Source organism: Periophthalmus magnuspinnatus, chromosome 20, assembly GCF_009829125.3.
Source record: "Periophthalmus magnuspinnatus isolate fPerMag1 chromosome 20, fPerMag1.2.pri, whole genome shotgun sequence".
Classification (NCBI taxonomy): domain Eukaryota; kingdom Metazoa; phylum Chordata; class Actinopteri; order Gobiiformes; family Gobiidae; genus Periophthalmus; species Periophthalmus magnuspinnatus.
In genome coordinates, this window is record NC_047145.1 from 859,839 (window position 1) to 886,075 (window position 26,237).

At 44.3% G+C, this 26,237-nt stretch overlaps 1 protein-coding gene across 1 annotated transcript in view; it reads left to right on the plus strand.

The window, feature by feature from the left end:
- Positions 1 to 26,237, plus strand: part of ntng1a (netrin g1a) — a 154,199-nt gene that overhangs the window by 112,226 nt on the left and 15,736 nt on the right. The window contains exons 4-5 of the mRNA XM_033985864.2: positions 7,755 to 7,781; positions 23,394 to 23,561. Coding sequence (XP_033841755.2) covers positions 7,755 to 7,781; positions 23,394 to 23,561 — 195 coding nt within the window. The remainder of the gene's footprint in view (positions 1 to 7,754; positions 7,782 to 23,393; positions 23,562 to 26,237) is intronic.

Sequence of the window (26,237 nt, forward strand, 5' to 3'; positions counted from 1 at the left end):
TGATTGATGTTATTGATCAGGTGATATTTATATTTAAATGTTCGACATGTGGACAAAGTTCTGTTCTGTTTCCACACGAGTCTCAAAACTGTGTCTGAAAAATGAGACAAATCACGAGATTATTCAGGAATTTAAAGGAAACTCAGACTTTAGACTTTAGACTTTAGACTTTCAGACTTCAGACTTCAGACTTTAGACTTTAGACTTTAGACTTTAGACTTTAGACTTCAGACTTCAGACTTCAGACTTTAGACTTTAGACTTCAGACTTCAGACTTCAGACTTCAGACTTTCAGACTTTAGACTTTAGACTTTAGACTTTAGACTTTAGACTTCAGACTTCAGACTTCAGACTTTAGACTTTAGACTTTCAGACTTTAGACTTTAGACTTCAGACTTCAGACTTCAGACTTCAGACTTTAGACTTCAGACTTCAGACTTCAGACTTTCAGACTTCAGACTTCAGACTTCAGACTTCAGACTTCAGACTTTCAGACTTTCAGACTTCAGACTTCAGACTTCAGACTTTCAGACTTTCAGACTTTCAGACTTCAGACTTCAGACTTTAGACTTCAGACTTCAGACTTCAGACTTTAGACTTCAGACTTCAGACTTTAGACTTTCAGACTTCAGACTTCAGACTTTAGACTTTAGACTTTAGACTTTCAGTCTGTGTGTGTGCCGTTCATGGACACACTGATGTTTTCACTGTAAATTCACCCTGAGCCGCTCATTTGTCACGTACGGCGCTGATACAAACACGCCGCTCGCTCTGTCCCATGTGACCACGGGGCCCCGTCACCGTGACAACCACAAACAAACACCACTGCTCCGTGTTGTGTGTTTCCTTCTGCTTTTCCTCATTAGTCAAACACATTTATGCTTCAGACTCCGGAGTTTTATATTTATCTTATTGTTTAGAGATGAATTTAGACGAGCGGAGACGCCACGAGAGACTGAGTGTGTGTGTGTGAGTGTGTGTGTGAGTGGGGGTGTGTTGGTGGGGGTGTACGTGTGTGTGTGTTTATGTGTGTGTGTGTGTACATATTTTCGCTGCAGTACTTATTATGTTTTTATTTTTACACTTCGTTCTGTTTGTGACGTCACTGGGAAATATTTGAATAAAAAACGACGTTGAATTTATTTTTCATTAAAGTCTCAGAGTCACATGACCAACAACGAGATGAAGGATTATTATGTGTCCTCCTCCTCCTCCTCCTCTTCCTCCTCCTGTCCTCCTCTTCTCTTCCTCTTCTTTTACTCCTTCTCTCCTCCTCCTCTCCTCCTCTTTTCTTCTCCTCCTTCTTCCCTTCTCCTCTTCTTCTCTTCTACTCCTCCTCCTCCTTTCCTCTCTTTCCCCCTCCTCCTCTCCTCTTCCTGTCCTCCTCCTCTTCTCTCCTCTCCTCTTCCTGCCCTGCTCCTCTCTTCCTCCTCCTCTCCTTCTCTTCCTCTCCTCTTCTCTCCTCCTCTCCTCTTCTCTCCTCCTCTCCTCCTCCTCCTCCTCCTCTCCTCTCTTCCCCCTCCTCCTCCTTCTCTTCCTCTCCTCCTCCACCTCCTTCTCCTCTCCTCTTCTCTCCTCCTCTCCTCCTCCTCCACCTCCACCTCCGCCTCCTCTCCTTCTCTTCCTCTCCTCTTCTCTCCTCCTCCTCTCCTTTTCTCTCCTCCTCTCCTCTCCTCTCCTCTTCTCTCCTCCTCCACCTCCTCCTCCTTCTCTTCCTCTCCTCTTCTCTCCTCCTCCTCCTCCTCTCCTCTTCTCTCCTCCTCCACCTCCTCCTCCTTCTCTTCCTCTCCTCCTCTCCTCCTCCTCCTCTCTTCCTCCCCTCTTCTCTCCTCCTCTCCTCCTCTCCTCCTCTCCTCTTCTCTCCTCCTCCTCGTTCTCCTCGTCCCTGGAGACATGTTTGTTTACTCTTCTCTCTCGTTGCAGCTGCGATGTTAATCTTTCTTTCAAATATTTGCGTCTCCTCTTCCTCCCTGTTATTCCTCCTCACCATCTCCGACGCGCTCCCACTCGCCTCCTCTTCATCATAAACGCACTCTTCCTCACTCTGCTCAGAGCACTTGACACCTCCTATTTACATCCACGTGAGAGGAGGTGTGGGGAGGAGGAGAGAGGGAGAAAAGGATAGGGAAGAGGAGAAGAAACAGGGAGGAGAGAGGAGTGAGAGGAGGAGAGGGACAGGGAGGAGGAGAGAGAGAGAGAGAGGAAAGAGGAGAAGAAGGAGGGAGAGGGAAAGAGGAGAGAGAGGAGAAAGGAGGAGAAAGAGCGGGAGAGGGAGGAGGAGGAGTTCAGTTTTGTCTCTAAATGTTTCTGTCTTTATTCAAACTCTCATCTGTTTTTGTGCCTTTGAGCAAAACACTTCCCTGTTAAACGACCTGTGCCTCAGACTCTCACCTCACAGTTTTGTAAAAATATAAATTTGTCATAAATAAATAAACTATAATCATTTTTACCTTCGCGTTTTAAAAGGCGTTTCGTTGAGTGAGAACCAAAAGGAAGCAACTGCAGATGAGAACCATGTGGAAACAAGTCTGTGTGTGTTTCTGTCAGTGAGACTCAACAGGAAGTGTGTGAGGCAAAAAGAGGATTATATCATGTTTAACGCACAAACAAACCTGCAGATTTAAGATGAGTTCTTCTCTCAAACTGAAAACACTCTGTTCCACCTTGTGATGTCATCATGTGGTGATACAGGAAGTGCTCCACTGTGTTTTTAAACTCCACACACCTTCATTTATAGAATCATTTGGATCATTTCAGTCCTGGAGTTGAAACTTGAGGAGTTAACATGAAAACGACCACTTGATGACATCACAAGGTGCTACTTTAATGCAAGATTAACTAAACAGCAACAGACAGATTTGTTTGGGACAAAAGTCACATATTAGGCACAAAAAAAATCCTGTATATTTACTATTTATGCTCGAGATCTTGTCTCAAACTCTATCAAACACTCTGTTCCACCCTGTGATGTCATCAAGTGGTGATACAGGAAGTGAACCAGGTCTAAACCAGGACTGGAACTGGGACATAAACCGGGACTGAACCATCTGCCTTTTTTTTTTTTCCTGAGTTCTTCGCTCAAACTGAAAAAAACACTCTGTTCCACCTTGTGATGTCATCATGTGGTGATACAGGAAGTGCTCCACTGTGTTTTTAAACTCCACACACCTTCATTTATAGAATCATTTGGATCATTTCAGTCCTGGAGTTGTCTCTTATCTCGACTGAACTAAAGGTAAAAGGAGGAGTTAACGTGAAAACGACCACCTGATGACATCACAAGGTGGAACGTCGCGTTTTGAGTTTTGTGAATGAACAAAACTCCACTCCAGGTCTGTTTTTAAGGAGGAAACAGCTTTTAAAACCCGTCATTTTGGTTTAAATCCACATTATTCTGCATTTTACTGATGGAAAAAGACAGTAGTTATGTCGTGTTTTATTATATTCTGTTCATATTGAGTCGTTCCTCTTTGTGCTAACCAGCTCCCCGCGCCTGTCACTTCTGCAGTTTTTCTCCTCGGGTCCGGCTCAGTGAGGGATCGCTGTAAAATGGTGGTGGCAGGGAAAGTAATTACCAAGTTTAGCCCGCGGTGAAAATGCAGCAGATAAGGCAGGTAATGTCACTGCAAACCGCCCCATTCGCACGCCACACAGAAGGTCAGAGCGGCGAGCGGCAAACACGCCGACGCCGTCCAATCACAGCGCGGCGAAGACATCTGCCACACGCCACGGTTTAGAATGTTTTAATTTACACGTTTTAAATCACAATATTCATCTAAAACCACTTCATTAAAGAAACAAGAAAACTGCAGTGTCCAGTGGAGCTGACGTCGCCGTAAATGTCGTCACAATAAAGAGGCGTGTCCCCTACGGCGCCCCCTATGGACAGATGCACGTCGCACTAGAGCAGCACGGTTTTTATATTTGTACCAAAATGACGACGCGACGCTGCAGAATCTACGAGTATCAACGATTAAGAAAATAAAACTGGAGAAGGAAGAGCGGACGTCACAGGGGGCGTGTCACAGGGGGCGTGTCACAGGGGGCGTGTCACAGTGGGAGTGTACGTCACAAGAGAGGAGATGAGAACGAGGAGACGAGAGGAGACGAGAAGAGACGAGTGGAGACGAGTGGAGACGAGAGGAGACGAGAGAGGGCGTGTCTCAGTGGGCGTGTCACAGTGGGCGTGGCACAGGTGGGCGTGGCACAGTGGGCGTGGCACAGTGGGCGTGTACGTCACAAGAGAGGAGATGAGAATGAGGAGACGCGAGGAGATGAGAGGAGATGAGTGGAGACGCGAGGAGACGAGTGGAGAACGAGAGGAGACGAGAGAGGGCGTGGCACAGGGGGGGTGTCACAGGGGGCGTGTCACAGTGGGCGTGTCACAGGGGGCGTGTCACAGGGGGCGTGTCACAAAATGGCGTCTTGAAAATAGTGGATTAAAGATTAAACTCAAACATGAATCAGTCCAAATAAAACTCCAGAGGCTCAATGAGAAGAAACGACTGAAACAGGAGAAACATCTGAACAGATTGAACACGTCTGCATTTACTGTGTAACTTTTCAAGTATGAGGACACATTGAATGCTCCACATTGCGGCTTTAAACACGTCTCTCTCACATGTTCTGTTTCAGGTGTTTGCTCTGGTTCTTAAGTTTTAGTTTCATTCGAGTTTTCGTTGAGCATCTTCATTAAAAATATTCCAAATAATCGGACCTGTGCCGCCGTCTCCCGTCGCCGTAACATCCTGGCCTCGTTTCACCTCGATATAATTAACGGGAGTATTTCACTGAGTCTTTTTCTGTATTCACACACGGTTTACTCAGAGTTACATCACCCTGTTCCCTTTGGCTCCAGTGTAACTGCCCTTCAGACGAGCGCAGGGTTAAAGCGGCGCTCTGTGGCGTTTACGCTCGCTGAGGTGAATACTCCAACTCAACAGAGCGTCTGCGTGACTCAGACAGGCACGCTGCGTTTCCATAGTGACGCACGGGAGATTCCTGGCGTACGGGACATTTTGAGGGTTTAAAATTATAATAAATAAATAATAAATAATAATAAATATAATAATAAATAATAAATAAATAAATACATTTTTTAAAGAAAGAAAAAAAACAATACGACAAAAAATAAATAAATACATTTTAAAAAGAAATATAATAATAATAATAATAAATAAATACATTTTTTAAAAGAAAAAAAGAAAACAATAAGACAAAAAATAAATAAATAAATTTTAAAAAGAAATAAAATAAAATATAATAATAATAATAATAATAATAATAATAATAATAATAATAATAATAATAATAATAAATACATTTAAAAAAGAAAGAAAAAGAAAACAATAAGACAAAAAATAAATAAATAAATTTTAAAAAGAAATAATAATAATAATAATAATAATAATAATAATAATAATAATAATAATAATAAAAAATAATAATAATAAATAAATGTTGAGGATTATTTCCACATTCAAAAGATATCAGATTTTGTTTTAGATTGTTAAGCGCTACGGCAACTTCAATTTTTTCTTCAGTCAGAACCGTAGACTTCACACAGAAACAACAGGACCCTGTTTATAAATCCACATTTTTTACAGAATTTTAATGAACTCTCTGCGCAAATTTGTTGTTTATTGGTCATGATTTAAAATTTATTTGTTACTCATGGGTCTCATACACAGACTGTTTATATAAATGGACAGAGCTAACCTGCTAACGCCGCGCTACAAACAGGAAGTGATCATGGGCGCACTTCCTGTCCCCTCTCTCTGTCTCTGCTGCTTCAGAGTCATTCTGGTCTTAAATGTTCGTATTAACCCTCTACATGATCCTGGGGTTTTTATTTCACTATTGTGTCTGTAAATCAAGATATGAACATTAATAACAGACAAATCAGGTCCTTCTTTCCCCGAGGTCGCTCCTGTTAGCGTTAGCAACAGGTTTGATTGACAGCGTTGCTAAGACAGACAAATGAATCAACAGAAAACGAGCAAATGGAAGCGTGTTCCAGAGCGCCCCCTGTCTTTAGACCCGCCCTCTTGGCAAGAAAAACTCAAAAAAAAAAAAAAAAAAGTGGGGAAAATCTATGTATCATGTTTGACCAATCACGAGCTCCTTTGAGACGTCGTGGTCGGCGTGCGGCTCTGATGCTCGTTATGTGATGGAGCCAAATGAGCTTTGGCCTTAACGACGGCGGTGGAGCAGGTGAAGCCGCAGAGGTGGAGTTAATGGGACGACCCGGCGGGGCATCTGGACATCTGCTTGGACTCCGCTCGTTCATAAAGCGCTCGGTCAGAGTGAGAGACCGGGGAGTTTGACCTGACGGAGCGAAAAGAGACAGAAACACAGAAATGAACCAGACCTGAGGCTTTTAGCTGCTTTAGCTAACTGTTAGCAACAGTGTTAGCACATGTGTTTATGTAAGAGCTGGGAAAACGAATGTCTCCCCCAGCCCCTGACCCCTGACCCCTCACTCCACAGCCCCTCCCTCTGTATCAGACTCTACAGAGACTCACAGAGAGATTGAGACGCTCAGGTCATGTGACTCAGGTCATGTGACTCAGGTCATGTGACTCTGGGTCTGGTCTAAAGTTTAATCTCCGATAAAGTTGTTTTGTGTCATAAATAAAGATCAGATTAGACTCAAGTTTTTATGGACTAATAACTGGAGAACTGGATCTCACATAAAGGACTGAGGAAAAAAAAAGTATCTTAGATGTGGAAATCCTCTCTGTTTACAGCTCGAGCTAAAGTGGCTAACACTAGCATCCCTCTCATCTTTGCTGATGTGTCTTTCCTCTCTCTCTTTCTCCTGTTTCTCTCCTTTTCTTCTCTCTCTCTCTGCTGATTGTTTCTCTCTGTGTATCTTTTCCTTCTCTCTCTTCAGCCGCTCCCTCCATCATTCCTGTTTTTTCTCTCTCCCTTTTTCTCTCCTCTCTTTGCTCACTCTCGCTTTGTCTGACTCCCTCCTCCTCTCACTTCTCTCCATCTCTCTTGTTTTTCCTCTCTTGTTTGTATCTCTTCCCTCTCTGTTTCTCCTGTCTCCCTCCTTCTCTCCATTCATCTGTGTTCTCTTTCTCTCTCTCTACTTATTTTTGCTTTCTTGTATATCTCTTCCTTCTCTCTTTCTTCTCTCCCTCCATCATTCCTGTTTTTTCTCTCTCCCTTTTTCTCTCCTCTCTTTGCTCTCTCTTGCTTACGTCCCTCCTCCTCTCCCTTCTTCTCTGTCCCCCTCTCTCTCTTTTTTTAGTATCGATACCTGTGAAAAACGAGTCTCTAGTTTCGATACTAGTGTTGGTATCGATTAGTATCTGATTCCCGATACTTTTGACTTTTGTTCTTTTCCTCCGCGCTGTTGTTTCCTGGACTCGTGGTTTGGACTTTAGTCTGATGAAAATGACCTGAGCTTCAGACAAACACAAGAAATCATGTTTTTAATTCAGCTCCAGACCTGAGGGGCCGCCGTTTGAACAGATGATCATCGTGTGTGTGAATGTGTGAGAGTTTTTGTGACGTAAAACACTTTGAATGTCTTAAAAATGGAAAAACGCTGTATAAAAATGCACCCGTTCACCACAGCGACAAGGAGCATGTGGACATGTCTTGCCTGATGACACGACAATAATAATCAGTCCCAACAGCGGGAATCGAACCACTAACCTCTGCAAAACGACATCCACAAACTGACAGACTCACACTGTTGTTGTCCTGTGTCTAAAGTGTTGTGTTTGTGTTCTGTTTTGCAGGTGTCCCCAATAACATCGGCCCCGTCAGTGAGTAAACGCTTTTCCATCTCTGACAAACGCATGACGCTTTGCTCCGCCTGCGACGCCCCCACACCTCCTCCACCTCCTCCACCTCCTCCTCACACTCCCTCCATCCTCCACTCTCCTCCCAAACTCGTGTTCATATCTGATAGAATCTTTATTTTTGCACACAACCGACAACTGTTTTTATATAAACAGATGAACAATATCCAGGAGTGAAATGTCAAGTGAGAATATGCATCTGCAACGCTCTGAACCGGCTCTGAACCGGCTCTGAACCGGCTCTGACTCGGCTCTGAATCAGCTCTGAACCGGCTCTGAACTGGCTCTGACTCGGCTCTGAACCGGCTCTGACTCAGCTTCAACCCGGCTCTGAACCGGCTCCGTCTCGGCTCCGTCTCGGCTCCGTCTCGGCTCCGTCTCGGCTCCGTCTCGGCTCCGTCTCGGCTCCGTCTCGGCTCCGTCTCGGCTCCCGTTCGTGTGTTTCCTCCATACATTATAAATAAATGTCATCTGGACTTTATGGAGGCGCTAAGACCTCGCCGGCAGCAGAATGTCACTGGAGGTCATTTTTAATATAATCCGCTCGGGCGCTCGGGTCCGGGTTGGTATTATCTTCATCAACCAGTCGCCCCCGAGGAAGAGGAGGAGGCGGCCGAGAGGTGCCACGGCTCCTGTTACAACTGCCTGGAAGGAACCGAAGCAGTGAATCGAACAAGAGTGTGTTCAGTGTGTGTGTTCAGTGTGTGTGTTCAGTGTGTGTGTGTGTTCAGTGTGTTCAGAGAGGAGACTGAGTATAAACGGACATAGCTAACCTGCTAGCCAACGCGATATAAACAGGAAGTGAACCCTCTACATGATCCTGGGGTTATTTTGAGTGTATTTTTTAAGTTTGTTTAAGTTTAAGTTTTTTTTATTTTATTATTTTTTAATTTTTTTTTATTTTTACTATAATATTTTTTTTAGTTTATTTTCTTAGTTTTTTTTTGGTTATTTTTTCCTTTTTTGAGTTTTTTTTGTCATTTTGAGTAAATTTTTTGTTTTGTTTTTTTAGTTATTTTTGAGGTTTGTTTTTTTTAGTTTATTTAGTTATTTTTTGTTACTTTTAGTTTTTTTTATTAATTTTTTTAGTCACTTTGAGTTTTTTTTGGTTGGTTATTTTGAGTTATTTATTGTCCTCTCTCTGTCTCTGCTGCTTCAGACTCATTCTGGTCTTAAATGTTCGTATTAACCCTCTACATGATCCTGGGGTTTTTATTTCACTATTGTGTCTGTAAATCAAGATCTGAACATTAATAACAGACAAATCAGGTCCTTCTTTCCCCGAGGTCGCTCCTGTTACCGTTAGCAACAGGTTTGATTGACAGCGTTGCTAAGCAAATATTACTTATATTGATATTTAATTCAATTCAATTTATTTTTGTTGTGTCCAAAATCACAGCAGCGTCGCCTCTTTGAGCTGAACACGAGAAATTATTTAACCAACAGAAAGTGAGAAAATCAACAATGAAACAGAAACAAACAAATGGAGAAGTGTCCCAGAGCGCCCCCTGTCCTCAGACCCTCCACCTTGGCAAAGAAAAAACTAAAAAAAAAAACAACTGTGGGAAAAGTATATATGCAAATATGCAAGCTAAGGGAAGGGGCGTTACCTTTAACAGCCTCGCTCCTGATTGGCTCATTCGTTGCTATGACACTCGTCTCTACACCTGCTCGAGCTGTAGGTCAATTAGTCACTTCTTTATACAGTCTGTGGTATAGATGTGTGTGTGTTAAGTGTGTTCAGTGTGTGTTCATGTGTTCAGTGTGTGTTCAGTGTGTGTTCAGTGTGTGCTCAGCGTGGCTCCTCCTCCTGTGGCGCTGTGTTGATCAGAGGCCCCTCCCCTCTGAGTCATAAGGTTCATTCTCTTCTGTTTTTACATCAGACTGAAGCTCTTTACCGATAAAAATGAATCTAAAACATGTTCCTCAAACTGAACTTTACATAAGACTTACTCTGTGACATTAAAGACACATTCTGTAACTTTCTGGAGGTGGTTCATCATCTGCATCAAACTTAAACCCAGTCTCCACAGAGAAATGTAACTTTAATGTCACACTGTGGGATATTACAGCCAAAGGAACAACATTACCGTGGAAACAGAACAATGGAAGCGCAGATGAAGGACACGTGTTTTTTGTGCCGTTTTCAGCGAAATAAACAGAAGCGACGAGAACAAAAGCGTTAATTTAAGAATAAAAATGAAGAAAGAAATAACAGACAATAACAGAAAAGTCACTCTGTCAAACCAGGGCACACAATCCAAACTTATTTTGCTTTTTCCTTATAATGTTGTGGTAAATATATTGAAAAACTCCTGCTCTGTTAGCTCCGCCCACCCCTGACACACCTCCTCTGTTAGCTCCGCCTCTTCTGTTAGCTCCGCCTCCTCTTGTTTCCTCATCACTCGGGGCTTAACGTCGTTGGGCGTCTCTCCAAAACCAAATAAAAACAGCTTGTTCCCGAACGGTTTGTCATTAATCAAGATTTAGGTCAGAAATGGACACTCCCCCCCTCATCCTCCTCATCCTCCTCATCCCCCTCTTCCTCCTCTTCCTCCTCTTCTTTAAGCTCTCTCTCGTATTCCTCACATCTTGCAGATTGACCTTTGACCCTCCGCATGGCCTAAGTAGTGCATGTTTGTCATTCTCGCTGTTCACAGACCCACGTAAGTCTTAAGTCTCCATCACGACGCGAGGCCCGGCGGCTGTCCACACACGGGTCACGGGGGAGCGGGTGCATGCGGGACGGGTGTGTCTGTGTCCGGGACGGGCGGGGGGACGGGCGGGGGGACGGGTGGGGGACGGCTGATCTGATAAACTAAAGACGTGAAGCTCTAGATTGTTCCGTAGGGAGGCAGTGAGGAGGACGCGTTCACACGAAACAACGAGTCTCACACACAGACTGTTTATGTAAATGGACAGAGCTAACATGCTAACGCCGCGCTACAAACAGGAAGTGAACATGGACGCACTTCCTGCTCCATCAACTCTGGCTTCAGTTCACTTTCTATTGATAAACTGTCCCCTCTGTCCTTTTATTTCACTTTTGTGTCTGTAAATCAAGATATGAACATTAATCACAGACAAATCAGACGCCGTCTTTATCTGAGGTCGAGAGAGAGAGACAGAGAGAGAGGGAGAGAGAGAGAAAGAAACAGACAAAGAGAGAGACACAGAGAGAGACAAATGGAAAGGACAAAGAGAGAGGCAAAGAGAGAGAGAAAGAGACAAAGGGAGAGAAAGAAAGAGACAAAGAGAGAGAAACAGAATGGAAAGAGAGAGACAAATGGAAAGGACAAGGAGAGAGAGAAAGAGAGAGGCAAAGAGAGAAAGAGACAAAGAGAGAGACAAAGAGAGAGGCAAAGAGAGAGTAAGAAAGAGACAAAGAGAGAGAAACAATGAAAGAGAGAGACAAAGAAAAAGGACAAGGAGAGAGACAAAGAGAGAGAGAGAGAGAGACAGAGAGAGACAAAGAGAGACTAAGAGAGAGAAACAGAGAGAGAGACAAAGAGAAAGGACAAAGAGAGAGAGAGAGAGACAGGGAGAGACAAAGAGAGAGAGAGCGAGATAAAAAAGAGAGAGAGGGAGAGAGACAAAGAGAGAGAGACAGAAAGAGACAAAGAGATAAAGAGAGAGAAACAGAGAGAGAGAAAAGGACAAAGAGAGACAGGAAGTGTTAGCAACAGGTTTGATTGACAGTGTTGCTAAGCGCCCGCTCTGCTAAACCAGAGGACTGCAGCCTCGCTCCTGATTGGCTCGTTGGTTGCTATGACTCTCTCAGTCTCTTCCTGCTTCAGTCTCTCTGAGCTTCATCTGGGGCTGAAGCTCTGGAGACGTTTCAGTCTCTCAGTCCGGTTCCGTCTGTGGCTCAGTCTGAACACAGACTCTATAATGTGTGAAATTAAACATTCGGCGCAGAAATCAACAGTGAAAATAAAACTCACACTTTTCATGTTGTCCAGAGCTAATGCTAATTATAATGCTAACTCTTTATTTTCTCAGAGCGATTTTCAGTTTATGAAGCAGCAGAATCACCTCATGTTTCTGTTAAAAGAGAATTAATAATATAAAAACGTTCTGTGAGATTTAAATCCTTAAGAGCTCCTTTAGCGCCTTTAGCTCGTTTAGTGCCTTTAGCTCCTTTAGCTCATTTAGCGCCTTTAGCTCCTTTAGCTCATTTAGCCTTTAGCTCCTTTAGCTCATTTAGCTCCTTTAGCTCATTTAGCTCCTTTAGCTCATTTAGCTCCTTTAGCTCCTTTAGCTCATTTAGCTCATTTAGCGCCTTTAGCTCCTTTAGCTCCTTTAGCGCCTTTAGCTCCTTTAGCTCCTTTAGCTCCATTAGCTCCTTTAGCTCCTTTAGCTCCTTTAGTTCATTTAGCGCCTTTAGCTTCTTTAGCTCCTTTAGCGCCTTTAGCTCCTTTAGCTCCTTTAGCGCCTTTAGCGCCTTTAGCTCCTTTAGCTCCTTTAGCTCCTTTAGCTCATTTAGCCTTTAGCTCCTTTAGCTCATTTAGCGCCTTTAGCTCCTTTAGCTCCTTTAGCGCCTTTAGCTCCATTAGCTCCATTAGCTCCTTTAGCTCCTTTAGCTCATTTAGCGCCTTTTGCTCCTTTAGCTCCTTTAGCCTTTAGCTCCTTAGCTCCTTTAGCTCATTTAGCCTTTAGCTCCTTTAGCTCCTTTAGCTCATTTAGCCTTTAGCTCCTTTAGCTCCTTTAGCTCATTTAGCCTTTAGCTCCTTTAGCTCGTCTCACCCGCTGACCTCATGAGGGAGTCATCGTCCCGGCTCTAGGGGGCGCCGTCCGTCACTTACAGCCAAACTCAAAATATTCTCTTTACACTTAGACTTTAAAGCCCCAGACGGTGTTTTTTCCGCGGTTTAAAGCGTCTCGTTGAAAAGTGTCTCCGTGTGTCTATATTTACGTGTCTATTTACAGATTCTTTTAGAGATCGATCATGAAACACTTTATGGACAAAAGGGACAAAGATACAATTTCACTTTCGGCGGAAAATCAATGAGTTAAAACCCGACTCTGAGCTAATGTTTTATTTAAAGATGCACCGTGTCACTTTCCTCGTGAGGGGGACGCCACCCCGGGCTTCACCTCCTTTAATCTCACACTTTATTCATCCATTTAAAAACAGAGATATGTTTAAAGTCGCACTGTGGAACATTACAAACAAAGCACATGGAGGAACCACGAGCCGAAATGTTACGTAGTGCTCCTTTAGAGAGAGAGAGAGAGAGAGAGGAAGGGAGAGAGAGAGAGAGAGAGAGAGAGAGAAGGGAGAGAGAGAGAGACAGAGAGAGAGAGAGAGAGAAATAAACAGAGAGAGAGAGAGAGAAATAAACAGACAGAGAGAGAGACAAAGAGAGAGAGAGGAGAGAGACAAGGAGAGAGAGACACAAGAGAGAGAGAGAGAGAGAAAGAGAGAGAAGAGGAAAGGAGAGAGAGAGACAAAGAGAGACAGAGAGAGAGAGGAGAGAAAGAGACAAGGAGAGAGAGACACAAGAGAGAGAGAGAGTGAAAAATAAAGAGAGAGAAAGAGAAAGCGAGAGAGAGAGAGACAAGGAGGGAGAGAGAAAGAAACAGACAGAGAGAGAGACAAAGAGAGACATGAGAGAGAGAGAAAGAAAGAGTGAAAAATAAAGAGAGAGAGAAAGAGAGAGAGACAAAGAGAGACACGAGAGAGAGAGAGAAAGAACGAAAGAGAATAAAGAGTGAGAGAAAGGGAAAGTGAGAGAGAGAGAGAGAGAGAGAGAGACAAGGAGGGAGAGAGAAAGAACCAGACACAGAGAGAGAGAGAGACAGAGAGAAAGAAAGAGAGACAAGGACAGAAAGAGAGAGGAGAGAAAGAGACAAGGGGAGAGAGACACAAGAGAGAGAGAGAGAAAGAGAGACAGAGAGAGAGAAACAGACAGAGAGAAAAAGAGACAAGTAGAGAAAGAGAGAGAAACAGACAGAAAGAGAGAGAGAGGAGAGAGAGAAACAAGAGAAAGAGAAATAAAGAGAGAGAAAAATAGAGAGAGAGAGTGGACCAAATGTTGGACCCTCGAGCTGTAATGTTATGTAGTGCTCCTTTAGAGAGAGAAAAAGACAAGGAGAGAGAGAAAGAGACAAGGAGAGAAAGACAGACAGAGAGAGAGAGAGTGAGAGACAAGGACAGAAAGAGAGAGAGAGAGGAGAGAAATGAGAGAGAAAGAGAAGAAAGAGAGAGAGACAAGGAGAGAGCGCGAAAGAGAGACAGAGAGAGAGAGAGAAAGGAAGACAGAGACAGACAAGGAGGGAGAAAGAGAGAAATAAAGAGAGAGAGAGAGAAAGAGAGAGCCAAAGAGAGAGTGGACCAAATGGTGGACCCTTGAGCTGAAATGTTCCGTAGTGCTCCTTTAGCCCACGCACTGATTTATTCACTAAAGAGAAAACAAGAATTAAAAAACACAAGTGTAAATGTGTTTATTTGTGCAGGACAAACTGAACCTACAGTCACGATCCTGATCTGATCTAAAAATACTCCTCATAAAATTCCCGTATTTCCAAATCACCCGGATCCACCATTAGCCGCCATATTGCTACACTGCTAGCATAGCGCGGCACGTAGCCAAAACGCCCCTGGACGTTAATGAGTCCAGATTGCCTGATCCGAGGAGTCGATGTGCAGAGGACAGAAAGTACAAGCGCAAAGACGAAGGAGCGCGACCGCGGAAACAAACCCTGGACCTCGGCGCGCGCCCCTGACACGGGATAAAAACGCCGCGCGTGTGACTCCGAGGTCCCGCCCCTCGCGCGCACCGGCCCTGCCCCGTAATGAGATATCGATCACGCAGTCGATCTGATGAATTAAACAAACGTCTGAATGTGCCGAGCTCCAGCGGCGTAAAAAAGACACTTCACTTTTCCTTTAACTTTTGTGTTCACTCATCACGACCATCGCCATCACCTTAAACGCAGCAAGAAGCGACTTTTCCCTCCAATACAGACTCTATTGGATGCATCTGCCTGTCCATACTTCTTGCTGTTTCCTGACCGTTTGCTGGTCCGTGTCTCTAGTTGTGTGTGTCCACTGCTGCGTAGCCCCTTTTTTTACTCCCCTCCCTTTATCCCCCCGGTGATGCAGCTCATGTCTTCACAGTGTCATAAAAAAAAAAAAAAAAAAAACACAACACGTTTCCCTGAATAACGCCTGGTTTCTTTCAATTGTACGCAGTTCGGACGAATGCCTCCTCGCTAGGCGTCGCTAACCGAAAAGAAGGTAGGCATCTAAGACCATGGAAACACTTTTTTTTTTAACAGATAATTTTAAACGTTAGTACAAGAATCTGAGAGCTCGATCTCGGTGTTCGTGGGTGAATGGTTTGGTTTGTGGTTGGAGGTTGTTGAAAAAAAAGATAAAAATGGAGAAAAAAAAACTTTTACGGTGAAAATGTGGAGCCGTGGTGAGATCTTTGAGCGTTTGTGGTATGTTTTGGTCAAGTATAAACGTTGCTCTTTGTCTAACACATCCAGGAGACGGGAGGGTTTTAAAGGCCCAGAATTGCACCTTCACCCTATTTATTTATATTATCGGGGGGCCCATGTGAGGCGTCTCGACCCAGGCCCTGAAATTTCTGTTGACGTCCCTGTTAAAGATCCAATACTACACAAAACTCACTTTTTTAAGCTAAAATTCATGTTCTAATGCTGTTACCTCTTCAAAAACATCCTGTAACACTTTATTATTATTCTGTAACATCTCCAAACGCTCTGTTCCACCTTGTGATGTCATCAAGTGGTCGTTTTCAGCTTCTTGTATCTTTAGGTTAGTCGAGATTGTCATTTCCAGACGCTGAAATGATCCAAATGATTCTATAAATGAAGGTGTGTGGAGTTTAAAAACACAGTGGAGCACTTCCTGTATCACCACATGATGACATCACAAGGTGGAACAGATCGTTTTTTTTTCAGTTTGAGAGAAAAACTCATCTTAAATCTGCAGAGTTTGTGTGTTAAACGTGTGAATGAAACAAAAAAACACAACTCCAGGTCTGTTTTTTGACGAGGAAACATTAGAACAGATCAGAAAATAGAGTAATCCGTGATTTTTAAATATAAATCTCGTTTTTTTTGGTCCATAAATCCTCGAGCGTTCACATTCCTCGCCGTCCGTGCTCTGCCTCGCCTCCGACTCGCTCCTACAGTCGCCGTGTGCATTCTAACACACACATGAAACTTTAATAACCCCCAGAGCCTCCGCCGACTCCACACTTCAGCTGCGCTCACTGTTTAAATCACTGCATTTGACCCACATCTCGCTCCACCCCTGCGGAGGTCTGTGCCGCCGCCTACGCCCGCTGCACCCGCCCAGAAACACGTGAGGTTTGCAGCCAGGACCTATTACTTCTATTACTCCTACTGTTTGTTTTATGACCGTAAAGAATCGGCGGGAGCGATGTGCGCAGTGGGACGGAGGCAGCCCCACCCCGCCGCCGCCTCCTCCTCCTCCGCCGCCGCGTCCGCCTCCGCCCTTCTCCACGGCCCAGCACGCAGATTTATGTCGTGGTGGAGTTAGCTCGCCTCTAGTGCAGCGGGAATGTTCTTTTTTGGGGGGGTGTACGCCGCGTTACGGGAAGTGTTCTCATAGATTTTAGCACTTATTAGCGAAAACGACGCGCGGAGAAGCTAGCACAATCCGTTCCACGACGTTTAAAGCACCGGTGCGTTTTCCCAAAGTCATTATTTTAATTTGAACATCATCATCTACGCTCATTATGGCTTGTTACATCATGTTGACTTGCATTTATCTCACGCTTTACGTTTAATCCCATGTCTTTTTTTTTGTTTTTCTTTTCTTTAATTTGTCTAGTAGCTCCTCAGGTCGCGTTGACCACTGCCCCTAGTGTCCACGTTGCAAACAGCAAGCGAGGTAGGAACTGATGTTTTTGCTTTGCCCCTTAGACGACCCCCAGTCCTTTCACTGTGTCTCCCGTCCCTTTAACCCTTCCGTTCTGAGCGTCTCCAGCACTTTGCGTCCGTGTTTTCCCGGTTCACTGCCCCGGAAAGCCGCTCAAGGCGCATTAAGGATTCACTCATCTATGGAATTGTTTCTAAACACTGTAAACGTCTCCTGGAATCACGTCTTCTTCCGTGGGCGTTTGAGGTTATATATATATGTACGGTTATATATTTGGGTGCGATGCTTCCGAGACTGGATCCGCGTTATTCCCTGGGCGTGTGGGATTTATGACCTTAGCCTATTTCTGGAAAGAGGAGATAATTTTTCTTGGGCGAGTCGTGCGGACGTTACGGCGTCTAATGTACGAGATCTCAGTGGTTAACTCCGGAGAAAAGGCTCTCCAGGCTCTCCAGGTGACGGAGAGAGACTTCAGCGCCGTGTTTTCTGCAGGTTTGGGAAAAGTGCAGGGAAGAAAATAAATCCACGTACGGAATATTTACAGAATACTTATATTTGTGTAATCCTTCAGTCGTCCAGGGGCTGATCCAGGGAAAAGAAAAATGCAAATCTGTAACTGGACAAAAAGTTTTCACTCTAGAACTTTTAGGTTTTTAGGTCCAGTTACAGATTTGAATTTTTCTTTTACTACAGAACATTAATTTAGAGTCAGTTTATTCAGTCTGGATGCACCGATCCTGATTTTTCAGTTCCGATATTCACCTGACACCTGTGTACGAATGGAAAATGGCACTTGTTTGCTTCAAATTTATCGTATTTTCCAGAGTTTAAGTTGCACCAGAGTAAAATTTGTGCTAAAGTATAAGTCGCACTGAAGTATAAGTCGCACTGGAGTATAAGTCGCACTGAAGTATAAGTCGCACCAGCCAAAAAAACAAAGACAGTATATTTCACATATAAATTGCATCTCAGTATAAGTCTAGTCTCGGCCAAACTATGAAAAAATTGCGGTTTATAGTCGGAAAATATGTTACCGTGAGACGTGAGAGATCCAACAGTGTGATGTGACTGATGTATATCCTTTAAAAAAACGTCTGAACAGTTTTGAATGAGTAAAAGTGAACAACTTATGAGACGTTTTGGGCCAAAATCCGTCTGTAAATCGTCTCATTACGTCCAGTTAAAGGCCAAACCTGGATATTGACTGAACCGATATCATGGAAGCGATACCCGATTCAGCAAACCCAATAATCAAGGCCAGTATCGTATCGGTATCACTTATTCTTTAATTTTCAGAATACGTCTGTGTAATTTCTCAATCGTCCAGGTCTGATCCAGAGTAAAAGCAAAAATTAAAATGTGTAACTGGACAAAACGTTTTAGAGGGAAGATGTTTGGCTGCTCTTCTTCACTTCTGGTCAGATTCTTCTTCAGTTCTGGTCAGATTCTTCTTCAGTTCTGGTCAGATTCTTCTTCTTCAGTTCTGATCAGATTCTTCTTCAGTTCTGATCAGATTCTTCTTCAGTTCTGGTCAGATTCTTCTTCAGTTCTGGTCAGATTCTTCTTCACTTCTGGTCAGATTCCTGCTGGACACTGCCTCATATCTGTCTGAAGGAGGCGCTAACAACACTGAAACTGTAAACAGCTTTGGTTTGTCATATTTAACATATTAATCCAGCTCTTAATGGAAGTTTTCACACCTATTAACATCCTGGCTCGGTCCGTTGTTCTCTTTGTTCCCTTTGTTTGCTTTGGGTCTGACTGTGGAGTTTTCAGGATATGTTGAATTCCCTAAATCAGGAGCACGTGTTGGGACTGGAGCGTGTAATGTGGGCTCCGAACTGCAGGGATAAGTGAGAAAAATGTGTGTTTTTGGGGTTTCGGGTGGAGTGTGTGTGATTTTTAACAAAAAATATAATGAAGAGTAAGTAAGAAAAAAAAAAAAAAACAGAAACATTCAAAATACACTGTAACATAGAGCAACTCAGTGTGGAAGTGAAGTAAGAGTTCAGAATATAATCAATCGTGTAAGAGAATGTCCGGAATCGCGTAGAGCCACATGGCGTTTGTGTAGAAAATCGTTTTTTTTACTTTTTCACGGTCCGGCTGACGTAGTTTGAGCGTGAATTTTCAAAGTATTCTTCCCGAACCTGGTTGTTAGCGACGGACACACAAACCTGACCTCAATAGACTTCTTAATGGCCACAATCCCTGGGCAGAACGCCAGCCTCCTCCTCCGCCTCCTCCTCCTCCTCCTCCGCCTCCTCCTCCATCTTGGTCGTCGGGGGCCGTTGGGCGGTTGCCAGAGTAGCAGCTCGGGTCTCATGTGTTGGCGTTGTGACACGTGTCGGCAGTGGTCAGAAACGCTCGGGCCAGTGATCCAGATTCACAGGGAGGCGAGCGGAGCCGGCGCGCCTCGAGGGCAGGGTCCGTCACGCCGCAGACGGGGGCGGGGGGGGCGGAGGGGGCGTGGGGGCGGGGGCTCGCTCTGCTCGTTTAAGTCACATATTTGATTTAAAGTGACAGGACACTTCAGCGCTAACGTGGACGAGGGCGAGCGCCGCAGACGGAGACTCGGAGTTTGTCATATCAGTGTCACTGCGGAGTGGAAGTGCTGCAGAGAGTCGCACAACGGAAGAGTACTCTGCTGGGAAGTAATAGTACTCGAGTAGAAGTAATAGTACTCGAGTAGAAGTAATAGTACTCGAGTAGAAGGATAAAGTAATAGTAAAAAGTCAGTAAAAGGTGAAGTAACTGGAAAGATAAAAGAAAAAAAAAACAGGCACAAAAGTGAGTCAAACTAAATCAGATCAGAAACATCTGCAAGAAACACAAATGTTTAAATGAGGATTAAACCAGGACTAAACCAGGACTAAACCGGGACTGAACCGGGACTAAACCGGGACTGAACCAGGACTAAACCGGGACTAAACCAGGACTAAACCGGGACTAAACCGGGACTGAACCGGGACTAAACCGGGACTGAACCGGGACTGAACCGGGACTAAACCGGGACTGAACCGGGACTGAACCGGGACTAAACCGGGACTGAACCAGGACTAAACCGGGACTAAACCAGGACTAAACCGGGACTAAACCGGGACTGAACCGGGACTAAACCGGGACTGAACCGGGACTGAACCGGGACTAAACCGGGACTGAACCGGGACTGAACCGGGACTAAACCGGGACTGAACCGGGACTAAATTAGGACTAAACCAGTTGAGCCAAACTAAATCATATCTAAAGGAAACACAAAGTTCAGATCATTTCATGTTGTTACATAAAACTCCAGTCACTTACTTCAGTACTGTTACTTCAGTACTATTACTTCAGTACTGTTACTTCAGTACTGTTACTTCAGTACTGTTACTTCAGTACTGTTACTTCAGTACTATTCTCTTACATTACACTATGACATATATTACTCACGTAGTGAGGATACAAGTAAAGATACAATTTTATTAAAAAGTTACCGGAGTAAATGTACTTGAGTAAATGTACTTGAGTAAATGTGAGTACAACCCTCCTCTGGGTTTAATTTTAACGCGTGGGACATATGAGAAAATGAGACTTCCATTTTGTTTTCTTCTCATGAGATTAAAGTGAATGTGGTTGAGACTGTGATTGTTTTGAAACGTGCTGCTGTGACAGAAATCACTTTGTGTCTTTATTTTTACTTTTCTACGTCTGATGTAAACACAGAAAACACAGAATATATGACACAAACAAGAAACTCCCTGTGTCGACTCCCCTGGAACTAAAATATATGAGATTATGTAGTAAAGAAAATGATTATTTACCTTTTTTCATTGCATAACTGCAAATATATTTACTTCATGTATGTGACTGTGTGTTTATAAAATGTAGAAAGTAGTAAAAATAAAAAAATAAAAAACAGTGAACGAGAGATAAATAAAGATTTGCTGAGACCAATATGTTTTGTATATGGTCTAAAGGTTTAAATCAGGTCTAAACCAGGACTAAACCAGGTCTAAACCAGGACTAAACCAGGGCTAAACCAGTTCTAAAGCAGGACTAAACCAGGACTAAACCAGGTCTAAACCAGGACTAAACCAGGACTAAACCAGGACTAAACCAGGTCTAAACCAGGACTAAACCAGGACTAAACCAGGTCTAAACCAGGACTAAACCAGGACTAAACCAGGACTAAACCAGGTCTAAAGCAGGTTTAAATCAGGTCTAAACCAGGACTAAACCAGGACTAAACCAGGACTAAACCAGGTCTAAACCAGGACTAAACCAGGTTTAAATCAGGTCTAAACCAGGACTAAACCAGGACTAAACCAGGACTAAACCAGGTCTAAACCAGGACTAAACCAGGACTAAACCAGGTCTAAACCAGGTTTAAATCAGGTCTAAACCAGGACTAAACCAGGACTAAACCAGGTCTAAACCAGGTTTAAATCAGGTCTAAACCAGGACTAAACCAGGACTAAACCAGGACTAAACCAGGTCTAAACCAGGACTAAACCAGGACTAAACCAGGTCTAAACCAGGACTAAACCAGGACTAAACCAGTACTAAACCAGGTCTAAACCAGGTCTAAACCAGGTCTAAACCAGGACTAAACCAGGGCTAAACCAGGTCTAAACCAGGACTAAACCAGTTCTAAAGCAGGACTAAACCAGGACTAAACCAGGTCTAAACCAGGTTTAAATCAGGTCTAAATCAGGTCTAAACCAGGACTAAACCAGGACTAAGCCAGGACTAAACCAGGACTAAACCAGGACTAAACCAGGTCTAAACCAGGACTAAACCAGGACTAAACCAGGTCTAAACCAGGACTAAACCAGGACTAAGCCAGGACTAAGCCAGGACTAAACCAGGACTAAACCAGGACTAAACCAGGTCTAAACCAGGACTAAACCAGGACTAAACCAGGTCTAAACCAGGACTAAACCAGGACTAAACCAGGACTAAACCAGGTCTAAACCAGGACTAAACCAGGACTAAACCAGGTCTAAACCAGGACTAAACCAGGACTAAACCAGGACTAAACCAGGTCTAAAGCAGGTTTAAATCAGGTCTAAACCAGGACTAAACCAGGACTAAACCAGGACTAAACCAGGTCTAAACCAGGACTAAACCAGGTTTAAATCAGGTCTAAACCAGGACTAAACCAGGACTAAACCAGGACTAAACCAGGTCTAAACCAGGACTAAACCAGGACTAAACCAGGTCTAAACCAGGTTTAAATCAGGTCTAAACCAGGACTAAACCAGGACTAAACCAGGTCTAAACCAGGTTTAAATCAGGTCTAAACCAGGACTAAACCAGGACTAAACCAGGACTAAACCAGGTCTAAACCAGGACTAAACCAGGACTAAACCAGGTCTAAACCAGGACTAAACCAGGACTAAACCAGTACTAAACCAGGTCTAAACCAGGTCTAAACCAGGTCTAAACCAGGACTAAACCAGGGCTAAACCAGGTCTAAACCAGGACTAAACCAGTTCTAAAGCAGGACTAAACCAGGACTAAACCAGGTCTAAACCAGGTTTAAATCAGGTCTAAATCAGGTCTAAACCAGGACTAAACCAGGACTAAGCCAGGACTAAACCAGGACTAAACCAGGACTAAACCAGGTCTAAACCAGGACTAAACCAGGACTAAACCAGGTCTAAACCAGGACTAAACCAGGACTAAACCAGGACTAAACCAGGTCTAAACCAGGACTAAACCAGGACTAAACCAGGTCTAAACCAGGACTAAACCAGGACTAAACCAGGACTAAACCAGGTCTAAAGCAGGTTTAAATCAGGTCTAAACCAGGACTAAACCAGGACTAAACCAGGACTAAACCAGGTCTAAACCAGGACTAAACCAGGTTTAAATCAGGTCTAAACCAGGACTAAACCAGGACTAAACCAGGACTAAACCAGGTCTAAACCAGGACTAAACCAGGACTAAACCAGGTCTAAACCAGGTTTAAATCAGGTCTAAACCAGGACTAAACCAGGACTAAACCAGGTCTAAACCAGGTTTAAATCAGGTCTAAACCAGGACTAAACCAGGACTAAACCAGGACTAAACCAGGTCTAAACCAGGACTAAACCAGGACTAAACCAGGTCTAAACCAGGACTAAACCAGGACTAAACCAGTACTAAACCAGGTCTAAACCAGGACTAAACCAGGACTAAACCAGGTCTAAACCAGGACTAAACCAGGACTAAACCAGGTCTTGTCTTGACACTGAGCTCGTGGTGTTCTCGTGTTTTATTTTGAAAGGACGGGGCTGTAGCTGCAGAGTTTTTATTTCTCGATTCTTCAGACTTCGATCGTAGACGTTTTTCCGCGTCACTGAACGTCCAAACGTCTGGTTCCATCACACACAGAGCGTCTCATTCATGCGACTCCGCAGCGCCCCCGTGTGTGTGCTTCAGCCCTCCGCCTCTGTGGTTGTGCCTGTAGTGATCTGACCTCTGACCTTTGACCTCCTGCTGTACTAACGCTGTGCTTATGTGTTCTAACTCAGGCCGTCCCATCCCAGACTAACCATTCTAACCTGCTCTCATTTGTGACCTCATCGTCCCATGGCATGCCCCGCCTCCTCGCTCCGACTCAAACCCTCCGCCGCAGCACTCGCAGTGTAACCTCCACAACTCTATCGCGTCTCTCTCTCTTTCTCCTTTCTTTCCTCTCTTCTTTCTATCTTAACTTGACCTGCAAGACTGCGAATGCTTCGGCCACTCCAACCGGTGCAGCTACATCGAGCTGCTAAACACCGTCATTTGCGTCAGCTGTAAGCACAACACTAGGGGGCAGCACTGCCAGCTATGCAAGCTGGGCTACTACCGCAATGCCTCGGCCGAACTGGACGATGAAAATGTGTGCATAGGTCAGTCCCCTAAACCCCGCCCCCTCTCACTGTCACTGCTCTGTCAATCATCTGGTCTCTATGGCGACAGCTCACCTCACGTCACTTTGAATGTTCCGCCGTGTTTTGGCCTTTAAGTTTTATCATTTTCTGTGACACCAAAAACACCACATGGATTTATTTGATTATTATTTCAGTTTTGCATCATTTCATCCACGAACCTCATTAAACTCTAACATAAAAGAGAATGAGTCAGAATAAAAGGTCATTTCAGTCTCAAAGTGAAAAAGAGCAGCCGCATTTCTCCTTTGAACCTGCAGTTTTTCTGTTGCATGAGTCACTCACGTCACGAGCGACATGCAACAAGTCTGTGTGTGACATCACAGTCACATGACAGTCACGTGACTCCTCCCCCACTCACACAGTCACGTGACTCCTCCCCCTCCCCCATTTACACAAGTACAATTATTATCCACTTAAATTAAAGGTGCTCTGTGTCACTGGGTCAGGACACACTGTGTGACAGAGTGTGTGTCCTCCGTCTGAAGGTTGGCAGTTCCAATCTCGCTCTCAACATAAACATCACTGGGTCCAACTCCCACAGATGAATGCCGTTGTTGTGTCCCTGGGCAAGACACTTAACCCCCTCAGCCCCAGTGTCTGTGTGCACTGGCGTGTTTATTTATATTTTCTTGCCCTTAAAAATTGTACAAAAATCGTACATTCTTATTGTCTCTCTAACATCTAGACCATGGACGTGGTTAATGCCTCATTATGGGTCATTCCAGTTAAAGCTAAAGTCATAATATCTCCATGGAGACCAGCACGAAGTCTCACAGTGCACCTTTAATAGTCTATTAATAAACTCCCTCCATCCACTGAACATGAGGAAGTGATCAGTCCATCCAACTGTCCTCTATGTGTCAGAAACACACACACACACACACCCCTATACACACACACATTTACACATATATACACACACATACATATACACACACATATACACATATACACACACACACATGCACACATACACACAGATTTACACATATATACACACATATACACACATTTACATACACACACACATATACACACACACATAGACACCCCTACACACACACCCCGACACACACATATACACACACACACACACCCCTACACATATATACACACACATACATACACACCCCCACACACACACCCCTACACACACACACACACACCCCGATTTACACATATATACACACATTTACATACACACACACATATACACACACACATAGACACATGTACACACACACATAGACACACACACATACACGCACACATACATACACACATATACACACACACACACACACACACTCTGCTCTTTTTAAAGACCCAATCAAATCGTCTGGATTTGATTTGCGTCTTGTTCATAAATTCCCTTTCAATCCGAGTTATTTCAGATTTCTAAAGGTGGAGGTTCCTTCAGATACTTGACTTAAAATAACCTCACCTTGTTAAATTCAAAACACCATTAATTGCGTTTGAACTGCGGTGGCGGCGGCGGCGAGGAGCCGGAGTCAAAGGCACTTTTCAAATCTGGGTCTTTTCTGCCATTTTGCCCGTGACCTTTGAAGAGCGTTCATGCCTCCTGTCGTCTGCGTCTCTCTGCGGTGCATAAAACGTGTGAAAATCGCTCAGAGTTCCCCGGGCGCCGCCGTTCGCTCGCCCATTGGATTGCGTCGCTCGGTGCCAGGTGCGTTTGGCCGTATCCACGGGGGCGGCTGTGACAGGCGACGCCAGCTTTGAGGGGAATGTTTGTGGTCGGGAGGTGTCACCGGAGTGCGTTTGTCATCTCTGTGAAGTGCCCCCGAGAACAGCAGCTGAAACCCGTCAGCGGGCGTTACCTCCCCCTCCCCAGACGCCTCGCCTTCACACACAGACAGTCACACGCACAGACGCACACACACACACACAGACACACACGCGGCTGGACTCTGGATATCACACATACGCTCACAGATGACCCGTGGGTGCGACCAGGGCACAGACACACACAGTAAACAACTCCACCAGAATAAAGTCAAATAAATGAACAACTGATGCAAAAACCCCAGAGCGTTTGTACAGAAGCTCAACGAGATCATTCCACTAAAAAACACTCATATTTTGTTTGTTGCACATAGACATTTTTCTAAAAATAATTACAACTTTTGAGATTTTATAATCAGCTAAAAATCGATCTTGATTCCGTTGTGTTACTTTGTGAAACTGGAGACTGATCCTTAACAGAACCAAAGTCACTACCTGCCGAACTTTAACATAAACATTAAACGTCGCCCATTTTGACCCATATCTTCACTTTACATCATGATGATCTAAAAATAAATCATGTTTTTGTCCCCATAAACGCGGCAGGTCCCCACAACTGTGTCAGGTCCCCATAAAGGCGTTTGGTCCCCATAAACGCGGCAGGTCTCCATAAAAGAGGCAAGTTCTCATAAAGGTGACAGGTCCCCATAAGGACGGCAGACCCTCGTAAAGGCAGTAGGTCCTCATAAAAGCGGAAGGTCCCCATAAAGGTGACAGGTCCCCATAAGGACGGCAGACCCTCGTAAAGGCAGTAGGTCCTCATAAAAGCGGAAGGTCCCCATAAAGGTGGCAGGTCCCCATAAAGGCAGTAGGTCCCCATAACGGTTGCAG